Genomic DNA, 21533 nt, shown 5'->3' on the forward strand with positions numbered 1-21533 from the left:
CTCAATAAGCAAAACTAAATAATTGTTTTTCCCCTAGACGATCGGTTGGCAACAGCAGCAATAGCTCCGAGTCCGATTCCAGTGAGTCGGGCAGTGAGTCGAGCAGCAAGAACGATCTGCAGCACCATCCAAACCACCAGCAGCACCATCACCAACTGCAGCAGCAGCAACAGGCGTCCATGCAGCAGCAGCAAGTCCTCCAGCAACAGCAACAGCATCGACCCCAACCACTGACGTCCAACGGGGCACAGAATAAGAAGTTTAGGCACGAGATCATTGCCCGTGGCAGCAATACAATAACTGGACTCCTCAGCTCAAGTGGATTCGGTAGCGGAGGTAGTGTGGGACCAGCCGGTGTAAACTCCAGTGCAGTCATGGGCGCAGGAAGTGGATCGGGCGGCACGTTAAGCAGTGGGGGCAGCTCATCGAACAAGACGCCCTCGCCGACGGAAAGCAACAAGTGGAATCTGAGTAGGTTTTTCCACAAGCCAGCAAATCAGACAAATTCCGAAAACGTCTCGCCTGGCAATGTAAGCATGAAGGTGCCGGGCATACTACCAGGCGGAGCCCAGATCATACCCGAGTCCATTGATGTGACTACGGCCATTGTGAAGAACGAGAAGATCCACGACGATCACATGGCCATGGAGGAGGGTGAGGAGGAGGATGACGACGAGGAGCAACAAATGCGCTATGGTGGCGGACTGAGTGTCACACCGGTGGCGGTGAAAAAGGAGGCCATTGACGCTGTATCGGAGATGGCGCTTGGAGCGATACCAAAAACTCAAATCAAACGTGAGTCGGCGGAGGCACTGCTTTCAGCCCGACTCTCGGACTCCGGGACCAGTGCCAGTGGCAGCTCATCGAGCAGCAGCAGCAGCTCGGACAGTGCGGTTGGCGGCGAGGTGGTGCCCATGCCGGGACCCGGAGAGACCTTTCAGCTACCCGGCGTTCCGGCTGACATCACTACTGTTGTGCGAGTGCCACCGACGCAGTCACAAAAGGCCCCGCCGAGCAACAGCGTCACGCTGACGCCAATTCTTCCGCTGCCCACGTCGCCAAAACAGCGACAAAAGAAGCCGCGGAAGAAAAAGGCGGTCACAAGTGCCCCCATTCTGGACTCAAGCGACGACGATGAGCCGCCGCCCAAGCATCCAGGTCTGGATCACTCAGCTGTTTCAGTTCAAGCGCAGCCAGCTACGGATACGGTGAAAAAGGGACGCGGACGACCCAGGAAGCAGCAGCAGAGCGGCGGCAGTGGTAACCTCAGTAGTGCATCCGCTGGCAGCAGCTCCCAAACCAAGGGTCCCACGTTGACCGCTGCCAAAAAGCCACTCGCCAAGACACCGCTGGCCATGAGCAGGGCGAGGAAACGCGAACATTCCAGCCAGAGCAGCTCCAACGGCAACACGCCCACCAAGAAGGTGGCCACGCCCGTGCTGGTCGCCGCTCCCCTAAAACCGACTAGTGTCACTGCCGGCAGTAGCAGCTCCGACGAGGACAGCTCTTCAAGCGCCGAATCCAGTTCGAAGTCGAGCAGCTCTTCGAGCAGCAGCGACGACACGGAAACCCAGAACACCAACTGCCGAATAGTAAAGCTGAACAAGACTGGTGCGGTGCAGAAGAAGGCGCTGCTGGGCAGCGGGAGCAGTTCAGCAAGCAGTAGTGGCAGTGAGCCGGAAGATCAGACCACCAGATCACAGGTTGGAAGTGGGCAGGCGCTAGCTCAGCAGTTGCCACCCTACAAGCAGCTCCCGATCAGTCAGCATAGCCAGCATCTGAGCAGTTCCGAGTGCTCTTCATCGAGTGGAGGCTGTACTGCTGTGTGCAGCAGCAGCAGCGGCGAGGAGGATGAGGGGCGGCGTGAGAAGGAGCGCGAAAGGAAGCCCAAGAGTGACAAGAATAAGATTAGTACGCTGACCAGGATTTTCAATCCAAAGGAGGGCGGCGCCAAGAAACAGGGCCAGGTCGTAATTGTGGACCTGCAGGAGGAGCAACAACAGGGCAAGTTGGATGCGGCGGCACAGCCACCACCTTCACATGCACCACCTGCAGCCCCTGCCGCCATAATGGCGAAGCCCCGGATGACGCCCACCCAGCAACAGCAGTTGGGAGCCGGACTGGCATCGCCAGCGAGGACAACCACGCCACATCTAACCTCCTTAATATGCAAGATCGATTTGAGCAAGCTTTCGCGAGAGCGCATTATGCGCCTCAAGAAACTAACCCCCGCCCAGCAAAATGGCCATCTGACGCCCAAGGATCAGGCGACAAATGCTGTCCATGTGCCCAATGGCTATGCCGGCGACACAAACCCCGCAGCGAAGGTGAAGCACGAGCATCCGGTGAAACCGGAGCCCGAGCTGGACGCCGGCTACGAGGCCAAATTCAAGCCCGGCAACGTCAAGCAGGAGTTCCAGCTGAAACAGGAACGGGACAGGGACAGGGAGCGCGAACGGGAGCGGGAACGAGAACGTGAACGAGATCGTGAGCGTGAGCAACCACCTGGGCGCCGGCGAAAGCGCAGCTCCAGTTCCAGCTCCAGTCCGTACAAGGAAAAGAAGCGGAAAAAGGAGAAGGCCGACCAGCTACAGATCGGCAAGGAACTGCTGCCGGTGCCCGTGCTTCTGCCCTCTAACAACCACGAGCGGATGCCCAACCATGATCGATTGTCCTACGACAAGCTGCAGTTGCTTCACGAAGACGCGGCCGCCGTCATTGGCGATGTGTCCGCTGCAAATGGCAGTCCCACCAAAAAGCTGCTGGTCATGTCACCGCTACCGCCTCCACCAACGGTCACCGTTGCGCCTGCCACCTGCAATGAAGCAGTGCAAACTACTCCGCCTTCGGCAACAACAACCACTGCAACAGCTCCTCCGGTGCCGGCCACAAGGCTCATTTACCGCTCCTATTTCGATCGCGATGTGGAGCACCCCAGCGACGATCTCAGGTGAATATCAGTCAAGTCCCTTGATCTATCTTATTTGCAGATCTAATGTATGTACTTTGTTTCATCATCTAGAAAAAACAATCAGTTCCTGCAGGAAGCCATCAACCGGAAGCATGCCGCCGATTTGGAGCGCGACTCCTTCAACCAGGTGACGTTGTACCTGGAGGCCGTTGTCTACTTCCTGTTGACCGCCGATGCCATGGAGCGATGCAGCTCCGAGCAGGCCACTAACACCATGTACAAGGATACACTGTCGCTAATTAAGTGAGTAAAGTGTGCCAACGAATGTGCGCCCACGATTACGGGAGTGATCAGAGCAGCACTCAGCAATCTCATTCCATCAACTTGCAGGTTTATCTCCACAAAGTTTCGTCCCTACCAGCAGCAGTCAACGACCAACATTCAGCACGAAACGCACAACAAAGTGGCCATTCTCAGGTAGGTCATCACAATTAGTAAAATACAAGTCAATGTACACTTGCTAATGATACATTTCGTTTCTCACAACTTGTCAAACAGTTTGCGCTGCCAGTCGTTGATATCATTAAAGCTATATAAGCTAAGAAGGAAGGATTGTCGGGCCATCATCAACGGTCTTACAGATTTCTTTCGCGTTGGCAGGGGGGACATTGCCAACGGCAACACGCCGTCCTCCATATCACCATCGAACTCCGTGGGCTCGCAGGTAAGTCTCCTGGCAGCTAATTATGTGTGGATTGTCAATTGCATTTATTCATTGTGATATTTGTCTGTTTCAGGGCTCCGGTTCGAATACGCCGCCAGGCAGAATAGTGTCTCCAGATATACACAATATGCTGTGCAAGCAGAATGAGTTTCTGAGCTATCTAAATAGTGCTCACGAGTTGTGGGATCAAGCCGATCGATTGGTGCGCACAGGCAATCATATAGGTGAGTTTAGGCGCCCATCTAATACACAGGCTTTCATTACTGATTCCCTATCATTATTCCAAACGTTTAGATTTCATCCGAGAACTGGATCACGAAAACGGCCCGCTAACGCTGCACAGCACCATGCATGAGGTGTTCCGGTACGTGCAGGCGGGTCTCAAGACGCTCAGGGATGCCGTGTCGCATCCGACGCATCAGTCGCAGTAGCGGCAGCGGCAATATCAACCGCAAACGCAACGGAAGCGTTGGCGGAGGCGGAGTCGGAGGCGGAGACGGAAGCACCACCAAACGTGTCTAAATGAAAGTCAGGCCAAATTAGCAACTATTATGTACTACAAGCTACTAATTTAGTTAGTCAAGAAGAGGAGTAACGAATGAAAAGAAATCGAAACCAACAACCTTCCAACAGAACGAAGATAAACACAACAAAAGCAACACAAAAATTGATTTGTTATTACTTTATAATTTATATATGTATGTAATTTGTATATGCACACCATTTACTTATTTCCTTATGCTCAATTTTCGATTGTTTTAAGCATGTTAAGCTTTATATTTATGCCTAGTTTTAATTGATATTACCACAAAGAAAAACAAACACACATTAAAAGTTATATTAGCTATACGTCTAGTCTGTAAGCTCAAAAACAAAAACAAACCCAACCACAGCCCCCCATTTCCTGTTCCCCAAAAACACAAACACTTTAGTTGAATTTTGTTTTCGTATGCGTACAGTAAGGAGGAAGAACGGCTTTTTAAATTGTTTAAGTTTTAGTTAATTTTTGCTTTGCAGCCTTGGTAATGAGAAATGTTAGCAAATATTAATATATATATTATGGCCTATATAAAGAAAAGTTATAGTTATAAATTCTTTATAATATTTCAATATGAATTATGTTTAATGCAACTATTTTATTAATTTTAAATTAATTTTTTAAAAGCAATCACAACACGTTTTTAGAACAAAATACATGAATGAAAACAATATATATTTATATTAATATATATTTCAAATATATATACGCAAATGTATTCTTCTTTTGGTTTTATTTCGTTCACCCCATCCATCCTCATCCACAGTCTATCCCCAACATATTCGACATAATTCATAATGGGTGCCTCAAAACTCTCACACAGACGCAACAACTAATAGTGCATTAGTAGACTTAAACGAGTTAAAAATCAATCGAAATAGACTTGCCCTCGAAATAGTTATGTAAGCTGTACATATAGCCGCCAATATACAAGAAATATATTTTTAAATGCCAAAAAGTGAACGATGTAAACTACTTTAAGCAGAATTTGGAGTGCAGTGAAGTGGAGTAAAGTGGGGATTTGATGGATTGGATAGGATTCTGGAATATACGAGTAGGGGCCGAGTTGAGCGGGCAGCATTTTCTTGTTGACTTTTATTTTGGCATGTACGAAATCGAAACTACGAAAATCAAAGCAAAAATGTAACGAAAAACAAAACGGAAAGCATGAAGTATGAAAGAATCTTAAATTATTATTAGTAATGGTTCTGGGGAAACAAGGCATTCGCTCGCATTCGACAAATGAAACCGAAAACCAAAATTTAAATTGTAGACAAATTTTAAGTTACCGAGAATATGCGCAACTTTATTGTGCAACGCAACTAAGTGTAATTATTATAAATTGGTACACGTACATATGTATTGTTAATTATTAAAACGCTGTAAATAATACAATTACGTAGGCGGGATGACACACGGACAACACACATGCATATAATAAAATTAAGCATAATTACATGCCTAACTATAAATAACTATATATTGGTATATATAAAGATATATAATATATATATTTTTATATATATACACGATGAATTAAACTAAACAACGTAGAAATTATAGTTAAATTTTTTCGAAGTGACAAGATTAACGTGCAGCAATAAGCAACCGACAAGAACAACAACAGCAACCACAACAACAAAAACAAAAACAAACGAAACGCGCCTAGTAATAGTTAATAATTCTATTTTGTTAAGCGTTATTGTAGTGAAACGAAACAAAACAAAAGAAAACAAAACATAACAGAACCGAACCGACAGATCGAACAGCAAAACCAACAGAATTATGTTTTAAGCTGGAGTTTGGAAGGTGGAAAGCGAGTAAAAACCAAAATGAATGCAAAACATGTTGTTCATTAGTGACAAAGCTAAAAGTAAATATATATTTTGTACAAATATAATTAAATTCAGCCGCAGCTAAAACCAAGTACACTTATTAATGTTTAAGCAACAACAGAACAACAACCAATTTAATATGCAATTACCGTAACAGTAGTTGATAAATCAAACGAATAAAACATCAAAAATTGTAACATTTACATAACTGTCTTTCGTGTCTTTAGTTTTTACTTCATGGATTTTTATAATAACGGAAGGAAATTCATTTGCTTTTTAAGATTGTTCAGTGTGACCAGGCTAGGCTATAAAGCCATGTCCATCTGTTTTAAATCAAAAAGTCAGCCAGTTGGAATTCCTATTTCCGGGCCTTTGAGGATACACTCGAAACCAACTCACTTTACGACGATTAATCAAATCTGAGTTTCAAACAATAAGTGAAATCCTTTTGGCAATGTTAATCGATCAGTGTTGGTAAGACGCCAAAGTAGTCTGGCAGTGCTGTCAACTCTGCTTAAAGTGCATTCCTGGCCGCGCTTTCGACAGCGTGGTATAGTTTCTTTGAATTGGGTGTTTACATCTTCATCAATTACTGGATCGTTAAGAATGCACAATCAATGTGATGTTGTGGGCGAGTCCCCCAGGTACAGTCGCAACAAGCGAAGGCGATATCAGCGCCAAAGATGGAGGGCTCTGTCGCAAATTTCAGGTCTAAATGGAGGAATAGCAGAAACTAAGGAGATCAGCAATCGTCAGAGAAAGAGGCGCATCCAGGGCCACGTGTCTGACTGCACCAGCGAGGAGGATGTGCTCAACAAACGTGAGCTGGACACTTCTACAGACGTCCCAAAGCACAAAGTTCAGGTTAAATGCGAAAATAGGTTTCCGAATATCAGAGAGGAGGCGCACGGCAACACGATTAAGCTATCTTCCATAGCTCTACCACCACCACCAAAATCTTGGCTATATCCAAACCAATCTGGGGGCTTCCGGAACCCACACGTTTATGGTAACCAAAGCTGTAATTCTGGCGTCCCATATCAAAATCAGCCGCAGTGCAAAGCACAAGTAAGCCGAAACCCCACTAACCATTTGAGCAATTCAAATAATCAAATTTTAAATGCACACCCGCAGTGGCAAGCACATCGGAATTTTCCACACCAACCTTTAAATATAATGCATCTAGGAAGTTCCCCGGTTCCACCTGGGCATCCGCCACCAGCCCAAGACCGTAGTATCAGGGACCCGTATATGAAGCCTCTGCAGGAAACCAGCAATCATCAAGTCATCGAAACGCATTGGAACATGGAGTATATCCATCACAAGTAAGGTACGATAGCAAGAATTTATACCCAACTAAATGAGAATCTATTTGCTAAATTATATTGAGGGGTCCAAATTAATCTAGCCATTTATTAAGAATTAATATTTTACATACTGATTTAAGAGGTTTCAGATTTAAACCTTAAATGTGTCGTGAATGGCGCCATTTCCTGAATACATGAATTCTTATGAATTGGCCTTAAAGGTGTGATCAGTAACGTAAGGGTTAAAGGAGCAACATTTTGAAAAGCATTGGCTTCCGACACCTAAGCAAAGTGAGTGCATGCGTGTAGGCTGTTGTTATTGTGATGGTGTGCAAGCAGCAACAAAACAAACCGCATATAAATAAGGAGAGCGAGGGATTGTTGCATACTTTAGGGCGGCGGGGTGGGGGTGTAGCTGTTCTGTTCCATCCGCTCGCAAAGTTCAATGGTCTTTTGACACAAATGATGATGATGTCAAGTTGAGCTCGTCCTACGCTCCTGCCGTGCTCTCACTCTCTCTGGTGCTCTCTCTTGCTTGTGCTCTTTTGGGTGCCAAGCCCCTCTTGTCCCCTGTGGACGCCATCACTTTAGTCAGCCAACGTTGTTGTTGTCGCTTAAGTGTTTGTTTGGGTGCCGTGCTCGCTCTCTGTGCTCCAACAACAGCAATGCGGCCGGCTTACGAGCCTCTGCTCGTTCTCCCCCTCTTTTGGGGTTCGCTCTTTGCCGAACGGAGAACCTACCGCAATTCGTTTCGTGTTCATGGCTGCATTTCCTTGTTTATGTTTTGCGAAGCCAAATGTAGGGTACATCGGTTAAGTGCCGAACCAGGAGAAAGAGAGAGCGAGCAAATGAGTACCGTTATGTTGCCGGAGCTGTTGCAGGCTGCGCAACTTGCGGCTGCAGCTTTTTATTATTTGCAGTCCCTTCGACTTTGTCTTCTTCTTCGGGACCGTTACTTCTCGCAAAGTACAATGGTGCAACTTTGCCAAGTGTTTATATTCAAAATAAAACAGTATTTCGGCATCCCACTACAGTGCACTTGCATTTAAGCTTATCCTAATACGTGATAGGTGCGAAGTTTACTTCTTTTTAAGAATTGCTAGCTTATTACAAATAGAATAGATCATCATTTTGGATATAACCAAATGTAGCATTATTTTTTGATCAGTCTGATATTAGATTTAATTTTGGCAGTACAAAGAAATAGACGGGTTTAAGTCCGCGCCCAATGCCCGAGGAGATTGAATGTGACCCACTGTGCTTGCGAGTACAAAACTACGCAGTTATGCTGTGCATTCGCCATCGCCCCCCTCCCGCTCTCTGTGGGCCCGTGCTCAACTGTACGCCAATTGGAGGAGAGGAGGAGCTCTGCCGCTGGGGTCGCGGACTGCGGCGCAGCAGCGCTGTCGCGAGTCCTGGCTGCAGTTATCCTGGCGGCAATCGAACACTTTAATCATTTAGTTCTTGCACTCTCCGGCAGCAAGTTGTGTTTTTTGATTCTCGTCGTATTGTCGTCGTTTCTGAATTGTTGTATATCGGTATCAAAATACACACATCTTGCATACTCACGCAACTACGCCCACAAACATACACATATACATGTACGTGTGTCCACTTGCACGTAGTGTTGAATCCGGATCTGTATCGAAATCAGTTCGAAAACCCTTAGTGTGTGCGTGCTCAATTCAGTTTTCAAATTGAAACTACATCATTTGCAACGAAAAACATTTTCCAGTCCCAGGTTCAGATCCATTTTCTTTCGAACCGAGTTGGGAAAATCGGTGTGGTATACTTTGCGGCGCTGGCGAATAAATGTAAGCGAACAGAAGAAGAATGCAGCGGATATGTAGTTACAGTAACAGTTACACCATTTTATTTGCAAAAGTGCCCACACCCAAAGTCGATTTTTCGCCCTGCATTTGTGTGTGCGTGTGTATGTGTGTGCGAATAGTAAAACGGGGCTCAATGGGGCGGCTCGCAGTCGGCGAAATCTCAATTTCTCTACACTCTGATATATATTTGCCGCCTACACACACACACACAGAAATACATGCAGCTGCGTTTCGTGCAGCGCCGGCATCGCAGTTTTCATTTCGCTGCCTGCAGCCGCCATTTAACCTAAAAAAAACGCCGCACAGGAGCGGATTCTTCAGGGGGAGTCGATCCCCAAAAATAACGATTTTTGGACATAGGATACATGATTTTCATATATTAGTTTCCTAATGCTAATTCGTAGAAATGTGGCACAAAATTCTACTTTTAAAGTCTACAAAGAATGCACCTAACTTATTGAATGGTAAAAAAAAAAAAAGTATACTTTAACAACAAATTTTGAGAATTTTTTACAAGATTTGAATATTTTGTAGTGCAATTAATGTATTTGCTTACTTTAAAAGAAATTCTTCCATTTCCGTAAACGGCTTTCTAAGAGGTTTTCGGAGCCCCTGATCTCAGAGGCTCCTCTTTGAGGCGGCCCTGCTTAGGCAGCGCAGTTGGCGTCGACGGCGACGCCAGCTTGCAGTTAAGCTCGCTCTCTGGCACCCACTCTCTCTGTGGCGCTCAATAGCCATTGCATATCGTGTGGCGCGCTCAGCTGACTGCTGCGCTTCCGCTGCAGCCTGCTCGCTCACTCTCTTTCCTATCTCTCCGCCTATATATCCTGTTTATTTTTGCCGCACCCAAATCAAATGCAAGCGGCCTCAACCGCCGTCCTTAGAAATTCTGATACTTTGCTGACCCGTTACTTGCCCAGAACTCCTTCGCTCGCTTGCTCTCTCTCTCTCCTTTCATCCTCTGCCTTTGCCTTTGCCAAGGTGTGTCACTTTTTTGTTTTGTTCCTGCCCTTTGAACACTTCTTACCCATTCTTCCAGTATCCAGTATCCGTGAGTGCGAGTGTGTGTGTGTGTGCCTGCATAGGTATGTGCCATCATATCCATCAATTAGCCGGAAACAATTTCCAACTATTTATGAATGAAAATTAATGGTTGCGCCCCCTTTTTTTGGGGGCGTGCATCGAAAGGAGAAACTTCCTTCGGTTGACTGAAAACGAAAATGGACTTCATGGGACAACCAAAAAGTTTGTGTTTTTAAAGAGTGTCAAAGAAATATGATTATACTACTATTGCTGCAGTATATCAGTATATCAGATCTAATATAACTCATACTCCCTTGATTAATTTTACTTAGTACTTTTTTTTAAATTAACATATCAACGTGCATGTTTATTTATGGTTGCTAATCAGATAGTATGATTGGGAAGACGCTTTATTTGAGCAACTGCTTTGCAAAACAGATTTCCCCCATCGTGCGCAGCTGTCTTTGGAACAAGAAATGCATTCGTAACAGCGGAGTCACCCAGAAACTCTGTCGAATTTCAATTTAAAACAAGTTCCCATAACGCAATTATAGAAATACTGTACACGTAAGTGTGTATGTTTGCGCAAAATCCAATTATAAATTACCTCCGCCGTCGAGCATCTGAGGAATCCACCTTGCGGATATATGTGCTCAGGCCGTAGGAAAACATATAGCCGTGTAAGTTTGATCCATTCCCATTCCTATCGGGTGGCTTTCTCTTCCCCGAGCGGGCAAAGAGCGCTCGACAATGACGACTTCTGTTTCTGGCCAAGAAGCGTCGCTCTCTTGGGGCTCTGCTCTCCCGATTCTTGGACATGTAGCCGCAGTACGATTGCCCTCGTCGGTGGGGCATAAAAATAATTTCCACGCCGCTCGGCAAATCAGTTTATTTCTGTTCTGTTGAGTTGCAGGAACGCGTTCTTTTCTACTTTCCGTTCGGTTTTATTTCCTTATTATTATTGTTATTACGAATTAGTTTCACGTTTCGGTTTGGCTTGGTTTTTCATTTTTCAAACGGCACACACCATCCACACAATTTGATCAATAATATTCCAGATATTATTTGCTTCGGTTATTTCTATTTGAATGAGTACAACTTTTCCGTTTGTCTCGTCTTTTGTTTTGTGGAGCGCTTTCTCGTTCGGTTATTATTAAAAATATAAAACCAAACATCGCCAGAAAATTGTTTCGTAATCGCATAGGAACCTACAGATTACCAACCACTTTCATTTGATATTCCCCCGAACAGAAATCAAAGGTAAAGCGGGAAATCTCCTCTCCCTTTATATAATGCGAACAGGTATTCCAATATTTTGGCATTTCCCCGAATCGCTGGTAACCAGCTACTTAACCTCAAACACATAACGTCAGCATCACTCGCATCAGCTGCGGTCAGATCGGCCAGATCGTTGTTGCTTCAGAAATATTTTCGAAAATATAATCCCGCCGGCTACGCAGCGGCGCAATTCTACGCTCCTGCGTCTCCTCACACCGTCCCACCATCCATCCGATTGTTTATTTTTAAAATATAACTTTTTCGCACGATTTGCGGCGTTGAATGCAACAAACTGCCAAGACAAGTTGCGAAAACTCAACCCAAGGTGGTGGAACATTCTGTACCTGAATTCATGGACAACGGGGAAGATTATTAAATATTCAATAATACGCATGAAATACTCTTGAATGGGTTGACAAATAATTGCAACGATCATAATATTATTTCATTGAACGATACTTATTTTGTATACCTATTGGAAAATGCAGAGAACCTTCCTGTGTATTCAGTCGTACATTCTTACTAATTGCGTGCCACAATTATAAAGGCCAATTTGAATATAAGCTAAAAATACATGCCTCCTTTTGGCCAATTTATTGTTTGGGTAACAAGAAGCAGACACGCTGAAAGAACGCGGCAAACAACCACATATTAGGAAAAGAAACCATACGTCAGTTGGTTATTTTAAGCTATAAACAATAACAGCTTTGGATTTTCTTTGCTCATTCAGGTTATCCACAATCCACCATTTGATTATGTTTCCCATAAAGTGAAAGTGAAATTGCAAATTCAAGAATAGTTTTCCGTAGGCCTCAATTCCATTAAGGGGGCAATTTTAAATGAATCGATTTTCCAGTCAATGCTCGGGCATTTTGGCCCTACTTGCATTTACCAGGCAGTCAGTCAGCCTGCCTGTTAGCCAAGCCAGCCAGCAAATTTGCCAACCACAGAGGCAAAGAGCCCCCGACATTTGTATGGGTTTGTTGAAAATGTTTACTCTTGGTATTTTCCCCCATTTGCAAGAAGTGCAGGCCCGCATTTCAGTTAAATTAAATTAAAACAATTGATTTTTATTGAAACTTTGTATTTCGTTTCTCTTAATTTCCCTTTCAGTAATCTTTCTGGCATACCACATTACTCATACGTAGTGGATATCGTTGGTGTGGCGCTTTTAACTAGACTATAGTAGGAGGAGCTAAGAACGGACAGCGGACTTTCTTTAATCCACTGCCGTTGCTAGGAGTGTGCATCTGAAAGGGGTAAGTAAGAGTTGAGTTTGCAAGCTGAAGCTTGAGCTAATCATTACTATCCATTGCAGACTTCACAGCAGTATTATATCTACAGCCACTTATTTGATTTTCTCGCCATCTCTATTTCTGTCTATTGAACCAGTTTTCGAAGAAGAAAGCTGTAAAGTTGATCGCCTTCCAAATAATAACTGCGTTTAAACTAATAGCACATTGGCTTAGCTAATGCATTGGTACTCAAAGCTTTCCATATTATTTTGTTGTTTCTAGAGCTTTGTGGTATTAGTTTTGATCGCATCAGTAAGATTATAGCAAACTGTTGTGTCGAAAGAAGTGACTCAATCGCTTGTACTAGATCCAAGTTTCGAGATACAACTTTTTACATCATTTTTAACAAGCGAATCCCTTCAGCAGCAGCTTCCGCAACATGGTCGAAGGTCAGACAGCCGTGCAGCAGCAGCAGCAGCAGCAACCACCATCCGGCGCGGGCGGTGCCAGCGTCGTGGGAAGCACCACCGGATCCGCAGGAGGACCGACTCCGGCCAACAATGTGACCAACAGTCAGGCCCAAACCAATGGGGGTACCACTGCGGCAGCAACTGCCGCAGCAGGTACCGGATCCACGACAAATGCGGCCGGTGGCCAGGCCACTGCAAACAATGCTGCGAGCAACAACAACAATAATAATAATAATACCAACAACAACAATAACAACAACAACAACGCCACTGCAAACAACAATAACAATAATGAGCCAGACCCCAAGACCAATTTGATTGTGAACTACTTGCCACAGACGATGTCGCAGGACGAGATTCGTTCGTTGTTCGTCAGTTTTGGCGAGGTGGAGAGCTGCAAGTTGATTCGCGACAAGGTGACAGGTAGGATTGATGCAAACTCAGTCATTATGGTGTCATATATTAAATACAACATTGTTGCAGGCCAAAGTCTGGGGTACGGATTCGTGAACTACGTGAAGCAAGAGGATGCGGAAAAGGCAATCAACGCATTGAACGGCCTCAGGCTGCAGAACAAAACCATCAAGGTCTCCATAGCACGCCCCAGCTCCGAGAGCATCAAGGGTGCCAATCTCTATGTATCGGGTCTTCCAAAAAATATGACACAGTCGGACTTGGAATCATTGTTCAGTCCGTACGGCAAGATCATAACCTCGCGTATTCTTTGTGATAATATCACTGGTGAGTTGTGATCCTAAGAGGCGAGAATATATGGTAGATATCGATGGTATAGATACGATTGAAAGGATCTTCTACTTTCGGGTGTTGTAGTCTCTTTTGAAAGCATGTCCAATCTAAAATCTATTAAAAAATGTTTGCTGAATTAATTTTAGTGTATGGGTTTTAGCACACTTTTGTTTCTATTTTTGCTGGCGCTCCACAATATATTCTCCATGAATTATAATTAATGCAAATTTTATTTACACTTTTATTTTTACATGTAATACCAAATAAGATGAACATGCTGCGGGTATGTTTTTATTTTATTTTTCCTATGTTTCACTATTTTTTAATGCTGTTCATCGCTCATGAAGTAACACTTATTATGCTATAATAATTCAGACCAGACGTTTATTACGGTTGACAACCTTTCCTCTAGAACGCTCTGAGAAAATATTAAACTAGCATCGCTCACATTATTGCACACTCATCAAAAGTTAGTAGTAACGCATGGATTAAACATATTAAGATATCGTGCGCATTCGCCTTGCTTCTCAGTTAATTTCATCAGCTGCACATAATTGCCAGCATAAAACGTACAAACGCCATATATGATGACATATGACATGATTCTAGGTCTCTCCAAGGGCGTTGGCTTTATACGCTTCGATCAGCGATTTGAGGCCGACCGGGCCATAAAAGAGCTGAACGGCACCACTCCGAAGAATTCCACCGAACCCATCACCGTCAAGTTCGCCAACAATCCTAGCAGCAATAAGAACAGCATGCAGCCTTTGGCAGCCTACATAGCGCCCCAAAACACGCGTGGCGGACGAGCATTTCCGGCCAACGCTGCTGCTGGAGCGGCAGCCGCCGCCGCTGCAGCTGCCATTCACCCCAACGCGGGTCGTTACAGGTCAGGAATGAAAAAATATACATTCAATTAATCGAAAGATATTATTTTAAGACATTGTAATGGAACTAATTTCAATTCGCACCACAGCTCTGTAATCTCGCGGTACTCACCGCTGACCAGTGACCTGATCACCAATGGCATGATCCAGGGCAACACCATTGCCAGCTCCGGCTGGTGCATTTTCGTCTACAACCTGGCGCCCGAGACCGAGGAAAACGTGCTCTGGCAGCTGTTTGGTCCTTTTGGAGCAGTGCAGTCGGTTAAGGTGGGTTCACATTCTATTGGGATTTCATGCTTCCTAAGTTTAGGTAGGCCAAGTTGCCAGCATAAATTTATAACTAATTAATATTCACCAGGTTATTCGTGATCTGCAAAGCAACAAGTGCAAGGGCTTTGGCTTTGTCACCATGACAAATTACGAAGAGGCTGTTCTGGCCATCCAGTCGCTAAACGGCTACACACTTGGCAACCGAGTTCTTCAGGTCAGCTTCAAGACCAACAAGAACAAGCAAACGTAATTATTAACCAAGTTGGCTGCTGTTGTCAATGCCAATGCGGCGGCGGCAGCTTTGGCGGCCAATGGTCTAGTCCTCCATAATCATCACCACCACAGCAACATCGGTAGCATCAACAATAATAATAACAACAGCAACGGCTGCAACGTAGCAGCCTATCAACTTGGCAAATACGCTAACCACAGCAGCAACAACAGGCAGCACAACATCAACAGTAGCACTAGCAACACGAGCAAACAGAAGCCAGCATCCTCGAGCAACAAGCAACAATCAATGGCGCCACCTAAGAGATTAGCGAGCAGCACTGCAGCAACAGCAGGGGATTTGGCCGCAACTGCCACCAACAGCAGTAGCAGCAGTCACTCGGCGTCCAGCGGCGATGCCGGAGCCACCGGCACAGCCGCATCCTCCTCGTTGTCGTCGTCGAGCAACAACATCCTGAAGACATCCACGAAGTTTATTTACAATAAGCCCCAGAACCACTACGAGTTGTTGCAGCAGCAGCTTCAGCTGCAGCAGGAGTTTGCCCAGTTCTTGACCAATGTGGCCAACAGCGCCGCAACTCCATCCAGCAACGGCTCGGCTAACTCGACAAACCAGCGTAATGGAGGTGGAACCATCGGCATGGGTCTGGGAATATCGGCCAACTCAGCCGGCGGAGGTTCGGGTAACAAAAACAGTAACGGCAACAATGGCTATATGCCAACCTGGTCTAATTGGTTCTTTTAAAGTTTACTTTGGTTTGTCATCAGTCCATTTCACGGATCCTTTGTAATTTTAGGCAACGACTACTCAGTTTATGATTTATTGATATAAGTTTAAAATGCGCGAAGTAACAGAATTGTTCACATCTTGAGTTAATTTGTTTTTTCAGTGAAATAATGTAACCATAATTTCTTACGTTGATTAAGTTTTGAAATCGTTTTTTGTTTATGCCCCCATTATATTTTTAAGATTAGATTCAATTTGTAGAACTTACATCTTTCGTTAATGCACTTTTAAACCGTCTAGTCGACTCTCCCAAAGAGAAAAGCTTCCATGAGGAGAAGGGCAAACAGAAGAGATAATGCTTTAGTTAAGTTTTTGTTTGAGGTGTAATACGCATACTCTACGGATATTTTTAAACAAGAGTAAAAATACAACTTGCAGGCATTGAAGCCCCAATCCACCAAAGAATGAAAACAAACTTGACAAATATTTAAGCTAAAAATAAATGTATAAAAAGAGATACGAAAACAGAACTGAATGAGTAAACAGATAGAGGCGTTTGGCTTATAGTCAAACCACTTGCAAATAGACAATGCAGAATGAGAAGGAAGCTAGATGCGAAAGAAAACCAAACGGAGCAAAACAAATAAGACATACGCGTGTTTATGTTTTATAAATTTAATGTAAAACTTTTGCTAAAAATAAATGGTGTATGCATAATATTACAATTAACCTTTTATTCTCGATTACCATTTGTTCAATCGCCTAGCAACTTTCATATGTTAACCATTACCTATCCTTCGGTATTACACTTAAATATAGACTCTCTAAAATCGTAACAGGGACATTAGCATGAGTGACAAAAAGCCGAGAGGAAACAGCCCATGAGAATTTCTTCAAATACAACGAATAAATATTTAAGAAAATTTGAAACCACGTGGAAATGTAACACCTGTCGAGTCAGAGAGAGAATTCTAAAAACAAAATAGTAACCAGCGATTGTAAAGCTTAAACAAAAGCCAGCTAAGTAAGCTAAGCACGCCACTCCAATCGAAGTTAATGTAACTAAAGACAAAGATCAGAACAAAGTCCCTCCCTAGACAAGCAAGTGAGAAAGTGAAATGATGAAATGATGTATTGAAACTTAGATGACAAAACGCGTTTCAGCCTAACGAATTTGTTTAAGCCCAACTCAACAGCAATAACAAAAAAACAAAGTAACGAACAAATTAAACAAATTGCCAAACTAAATATAGCAAATTTTAATAAACAAAAATGGACATGGAATGAGAACGCTGACGGAATGGTGCAAGTTTTTCAAAAGCCTGGCAATGACAAGTTATGAAACGATATACATACATACATATGATGGTGCTTCACAAAAATTCCTTGTAGGAGATGTTAAATGCAAAGAATAAATAGTATTTATTATATGCAATTTTATGTTCCCTTTTTTCAAGTTGACCCTTTCCTTTAAAGTGCCGTGAGCCCAAAATGGAAAAATCGAGATGTTACTCAACATTTACTATGCTATATCTCTCTATAAAATCTATAACTATTTATGAAAACTATTACATATGATTAACAATATATTGATGTTGTGTATTGCAAATTTTAAATGTTTATACATACATACATACCGCGAAAATTATTACGAATACTAATTCATGGCATGCGAATAACGGAAATCCATTTTCATGTATACGTCAAGTAAATTTATTGCATACTACTTAAAACTAATTACCATGAACAAATTATATATTCAAGTATATATATATTGCGATTATTAGGTATGTATGTGTGTAGTGCATAGAGAAACCGGAACGCCAAGCCTCCAATATTTGTAGAGCTCAACGGCTTTTTCTCCCCTACTCCTCTAAATCTACTAGAAAATGCAAGAAAAGATAAGAACCCCACATTACTCACACTCATGCGCAAAAGCTTGACTGAAATTAAATTAGAAATTCTGGCTTTTAAGCGTAAGGTAAATTAGGCATAAAAACCTTCCAGCAAGTCTCAATGCAAGTTCAAGGAAACTCAACATAACGTAAAAGCTATAAGGAGAACACCAAATGAAACGTTTTTTATACAAGATGTAAAAAATTGAGGCACAATTTTTGGTGCATGCACGTGTGGCACGGGGTGAAGCAGACATGCATGAATAGACGTGGATAGACATGCTTCGACATGATATCCAGGCATACGCGGTTAAGTGAGATGAATGAAAAGCATGAACAACAACAAAAAGCAATCGATTATATACATTTTTTAAGATGAAATGTTTTATAAATGATAAATACAAATGGAGGAAAACCAAGAAAGTATTTTAAAAATTTAAATATATACATGAGTACTATATACAAAATATTAAATTATATATACATATTAAATACTTACTGGGTAACGAACAAAAACACCGCACAATAATATACAAAACAAAACGAAATCGTGGAAAGGGAATGGCACGTGGAAAGAGATGAGAAACATACGTAAATAATAACAAATACCAGAAAATAATGTTTAACTAAATGCAGAAAAGACTAACGAATCGAGAAAACTATGAAACCAGCAAATTTATAATTTTTACATGGAAATCGCAATAATGTTAACATTTAAAGAAGACGAAAACAAAGAGCATATCTTGAAAAAACATAGGATGAGTATTGAGGAGGGATCTCAAGCAACGGAACGAAATCGAAGACACAAAAATCGACAAGTTACCACAAATTTTAACTACCAAGTGAAAGGCTTAATTACGGCACACTTTTATACTTTTACACCAAAACAAAAGAAACGAAACAAAAGCAAAAGCAAAAACCAAAGACGTATGTATAAATGGCGATCGATTTCTCGAGGCACCTTCGCGTTCTGAAGCCAATAAGGTTGTGCAAATGCCTGCAGACGCCACCGGAAACGGAAGTCTGCAGAGCGCCCTCTTCAGGCGGCTTGTAAACGATGCAGCGATGCAATCGTGCAACCCTGCAACCGCTGCATCGTTTACACTCAGCTTGAAATGTCTGTTTCTCTCACACAGATCACACACACACCCCACACAGACACACTCTCTTATCCTTACCCACTAGTCTCACATAAATGAATGTTGAATAGCAAGGAAACCCAGAAGTACGACGATCCACTCGTGTGAAAACGAAACGATAAAGAAAGTCTAGCAGTTGCGATCTATCTGAGAAGTGTAATTGATGGCTTTTAGGCGTAGCTACACACATACAAAGAACTGGCGCCCCCAGATCGGTTGAACACGGTTGAATCGGGGCAGGAAATCTCCTGAGCCTCCTCCCCTCACATTTTTGCCTGATTTTGAACTGTACGAACAAACTGTCTATCCCGGCCCAGATCTTTGTTTCGGCTGTAGCATCCTCTAAGAAGAACCGGCTATCAATCATATTACAAGGAATCGAATAACATTTTGTAGTGCAAGACATCAGTAAGTTGCGGATGGAAATACGCTCTTTATATATGTTTAAATGTTCAAGCAAGAAATGGAAACACTTAAGATATATTATAAATTAATTAAAACCAAATCTTAGTCGAAACGAACTTAGTCAAAGGTACTAATTTTAAGCACTATTGTTAAACGCAAGTCAAAAGGCAACGGATGAAGGAATCACTTTAGCCAAAACGGAAACAAAAATATTGAATCTTAACTGAACTCAGAAACTCTAGTGGCATTCGCTCTTTCAAGCTCAACATAAGTTAATGAACATATGAATTCCACATAACAGATTATAATAATTCAAACTTATTTATATTTGTCTATCGGTTAGCTTGCATAATACATTTATGCCACATATTACATATGTATGAGGAACTATGCAACCTTTTTTCTCGTCGTTATAAAACATAGTCGAAATATTGGTGGACAGTATCGTATTGTAGTAGCTAATATATATTTACCTTTAATCATCACCGAACAAAACCGAAAACAATTATTCCAATTTAATTAAAGTGCATAAATTGTATATTGAATTACTGTCGAGTTCTCTCATATGGACACAAAACCTTAACGTTTTTCTTCGAATTCGCATTGTATTACTTAAACGACAAAAACCAAGATACCGAAACAAAACAAAATCACAATATTAAGTGCGGAAAATGTCAAGCAAATTTATATAGCATATTTATGGTATACTCTGTGCAAGATTTATTAAGAATCAATTATACTTCATTATGGATTACTCTGAGAATTTACAAACAACAAACACACACTACACACGATGAATGAAAGCAAAAATTTATTCAAATAAAGCTATGAAATGATGTGTTTAAAAAATATTTGATATTTGTTGTATTCGATAATAATAATTTATATATATGTATATGGTAAGGAATTTTTTTTGAATTTAGCATCTTCTTTTCCTACGTTAACCTGAAAAGCTGCTACTCAACTAAGGCATAACTTTTACTTTCAAGGACGTCTACACGGCCATGTCCATTTTGATCTTGGGATATGGATTGTAGTCGACTATCTCAAAGTCCTCGAAGCGGAAATCCTCGATGTCCTGCACCTGACGCTTAATGATCAGCTTGGGAAAAGGTCGCGGTGTGCGCTGCAGCTGCTCCTTCAGCGGCTCGACATGGTTCAGGTAGACGTGCGTGTCGCCCATGGTGTGGACAAAGTCGCCCGGCTTCAGACCCGTCACATGGGCGATCATGTGGGTGAGCAGGGCGTAGGAGGCGATGTTGAAGGGCACGCCCAGGCCCATATCGGCGCTCCTCTGGTAGAGCTGGCACGACAGCTCACCGCGCGTCTGGGAGACGTAAAACTGCGCCAGGCAGTGACACGGAGGCAGGGCCATCTTCGGGATGTCCAGCGGATTCCAAGCCGACATGATGATGCGCCGATCTGAGGGGTTATTCTTGATGGTGTCGATCACCTGGCGCAGCTGGTCGATTCCCTTGCCGCTGTAGTCGTCGTCGCAGGTGGCGTACTCCGCCCCGAAATGCCGCCACTGAAAGCCGTACACCGGGCCCAGATCGCCAACTTCGCGGTCCGTGAAACCCAGCTTGTCCAGGAACTCTCTGGTGCTGTTCCCGTCCCAGATGTGCACGTTCTTCGCCTGCAGCAACTTGGCGTCCGTCTTGCCCGCCACGAACCACAGCAGCTCCTCGGCCACCGCGCGGAAGAAGACCCGCTTGGTGGTCAGCAGTGGAAAGGACTGCCGCATGTCGAAGCGCATTTGACTGCCGAACAAGGACAGCGTGCCCACCTGCGTGCGGTCCATCCGCTGCTCCCCATTGGCGATGATCTGCCTCAGAAGATCCAGGTACTGCATCTCATCGCGATTGACAGGCGCTTGCTGCTCAATTGGTGGCTCCTTTTTATCAACCGGCGACAGGTCGGCCTCCTGTTCGGGATCATGTTTTTTTGGCGTTGCAACCATATCTCAAAAATGTATAGTTTCCCGCAAAAAAAAATGCAATATGCTCGAAAATTGGCGGGAATTTATTGTTGCTCTGGTCGATAGGTTTCCAGCATTCGATTCGACAAGATATGCGATTA

At 43.4% G+C, this 21533-nt stretch overlaps 3 protein-coding genes across 5 annotated transcripts in view; 2 read left to right on the forward strand and 1 right to left on the reverse strand.

Moving 5' to 3' along the window:
* Nucleotides 1–4891, forward strand: part of LOC120444069 (AF4/FMR2 family member lilli) — a 64723-nt gene extending 59832 nt beyond the window's left edge. For all 3 annotated transcript variants that reach the window (XM_044005756.1, XM_044005757.1, XM_039623584.2), the window contains exons 5-10: nt 38–2950; nt 3023–3214; nt 3302–3388; nt 3470–3635; nt 3709–3859; nt 3930–4891. In XM_044005756.1, coding sequence (XP_043861691.1) covers nt 38–2950; nt 3023–3214; nt 3302–3388; nt 3470–3635; nt 3709–3859; nt 3930–4066 — 3646 coding nt within the window. In that variant the 3' untranslated portion in view covers nt 4067–4891. The remainder of the gene's footprint in view (nt 1–37; nt 2951–3022; nt 3215–3301; nt 3389–3469; nt 3636–3708; nt 3860–3929) is intronic.
* A 6163-nt stretch (nt 4892–11054) lies between these two features.
* On the forward strand, nt 11055–16737 carry LOC120458020 (ELAV-like protein 2). Its single transcript, XM_039645523.2, is given in 8 exon segments — nt 11055–11430; nt 12562–12707; nt 12767–12858; nt 13110–13576; nt 13637–13894; nt 14510–14789; nt 14877–15054; nt 15146–16737. Coding segments are annotated over 5 exon segments (2058 nt in total). The 5' UTR covers nt 11055–11430; nt 12562–12707; nt 12767–12858; nt 13110–13122; the 3' UTR covers nt 16034–16737.
* LOC120458024 (thymidylate synthase) lies at nt 16166–21498 on the reverse strand. The gene has a single exon (XM_039645529.2). It carries the CDS (start codon nt 21412–21414, stop codon nt 20449–20451), a length of 966 nt encoding a protein of 321 aa, XP_039501463.1. The 5' UTR covers nt 21415–21498; the 3' UTR covers nt 16166–20448.
* Between the last annotated feature and the right edge of the window lie 35 nt (nt 21499–21533).

This window comes from Drosophila santomea, chromosome 2L (assembly GCF_016746245.2).
Source record: "Drosophila santomea strain STO CAGO 1482 chromosome 2L, Prin_Dsan_1.1, whole genome shotgun sequence".
NCBI classification, from domain to species: Eukaryota; Metazoa; Arthropoda; class Insecta; order Diptera; family Drosophilidae; genus Drosophila; species Drosophila santomea.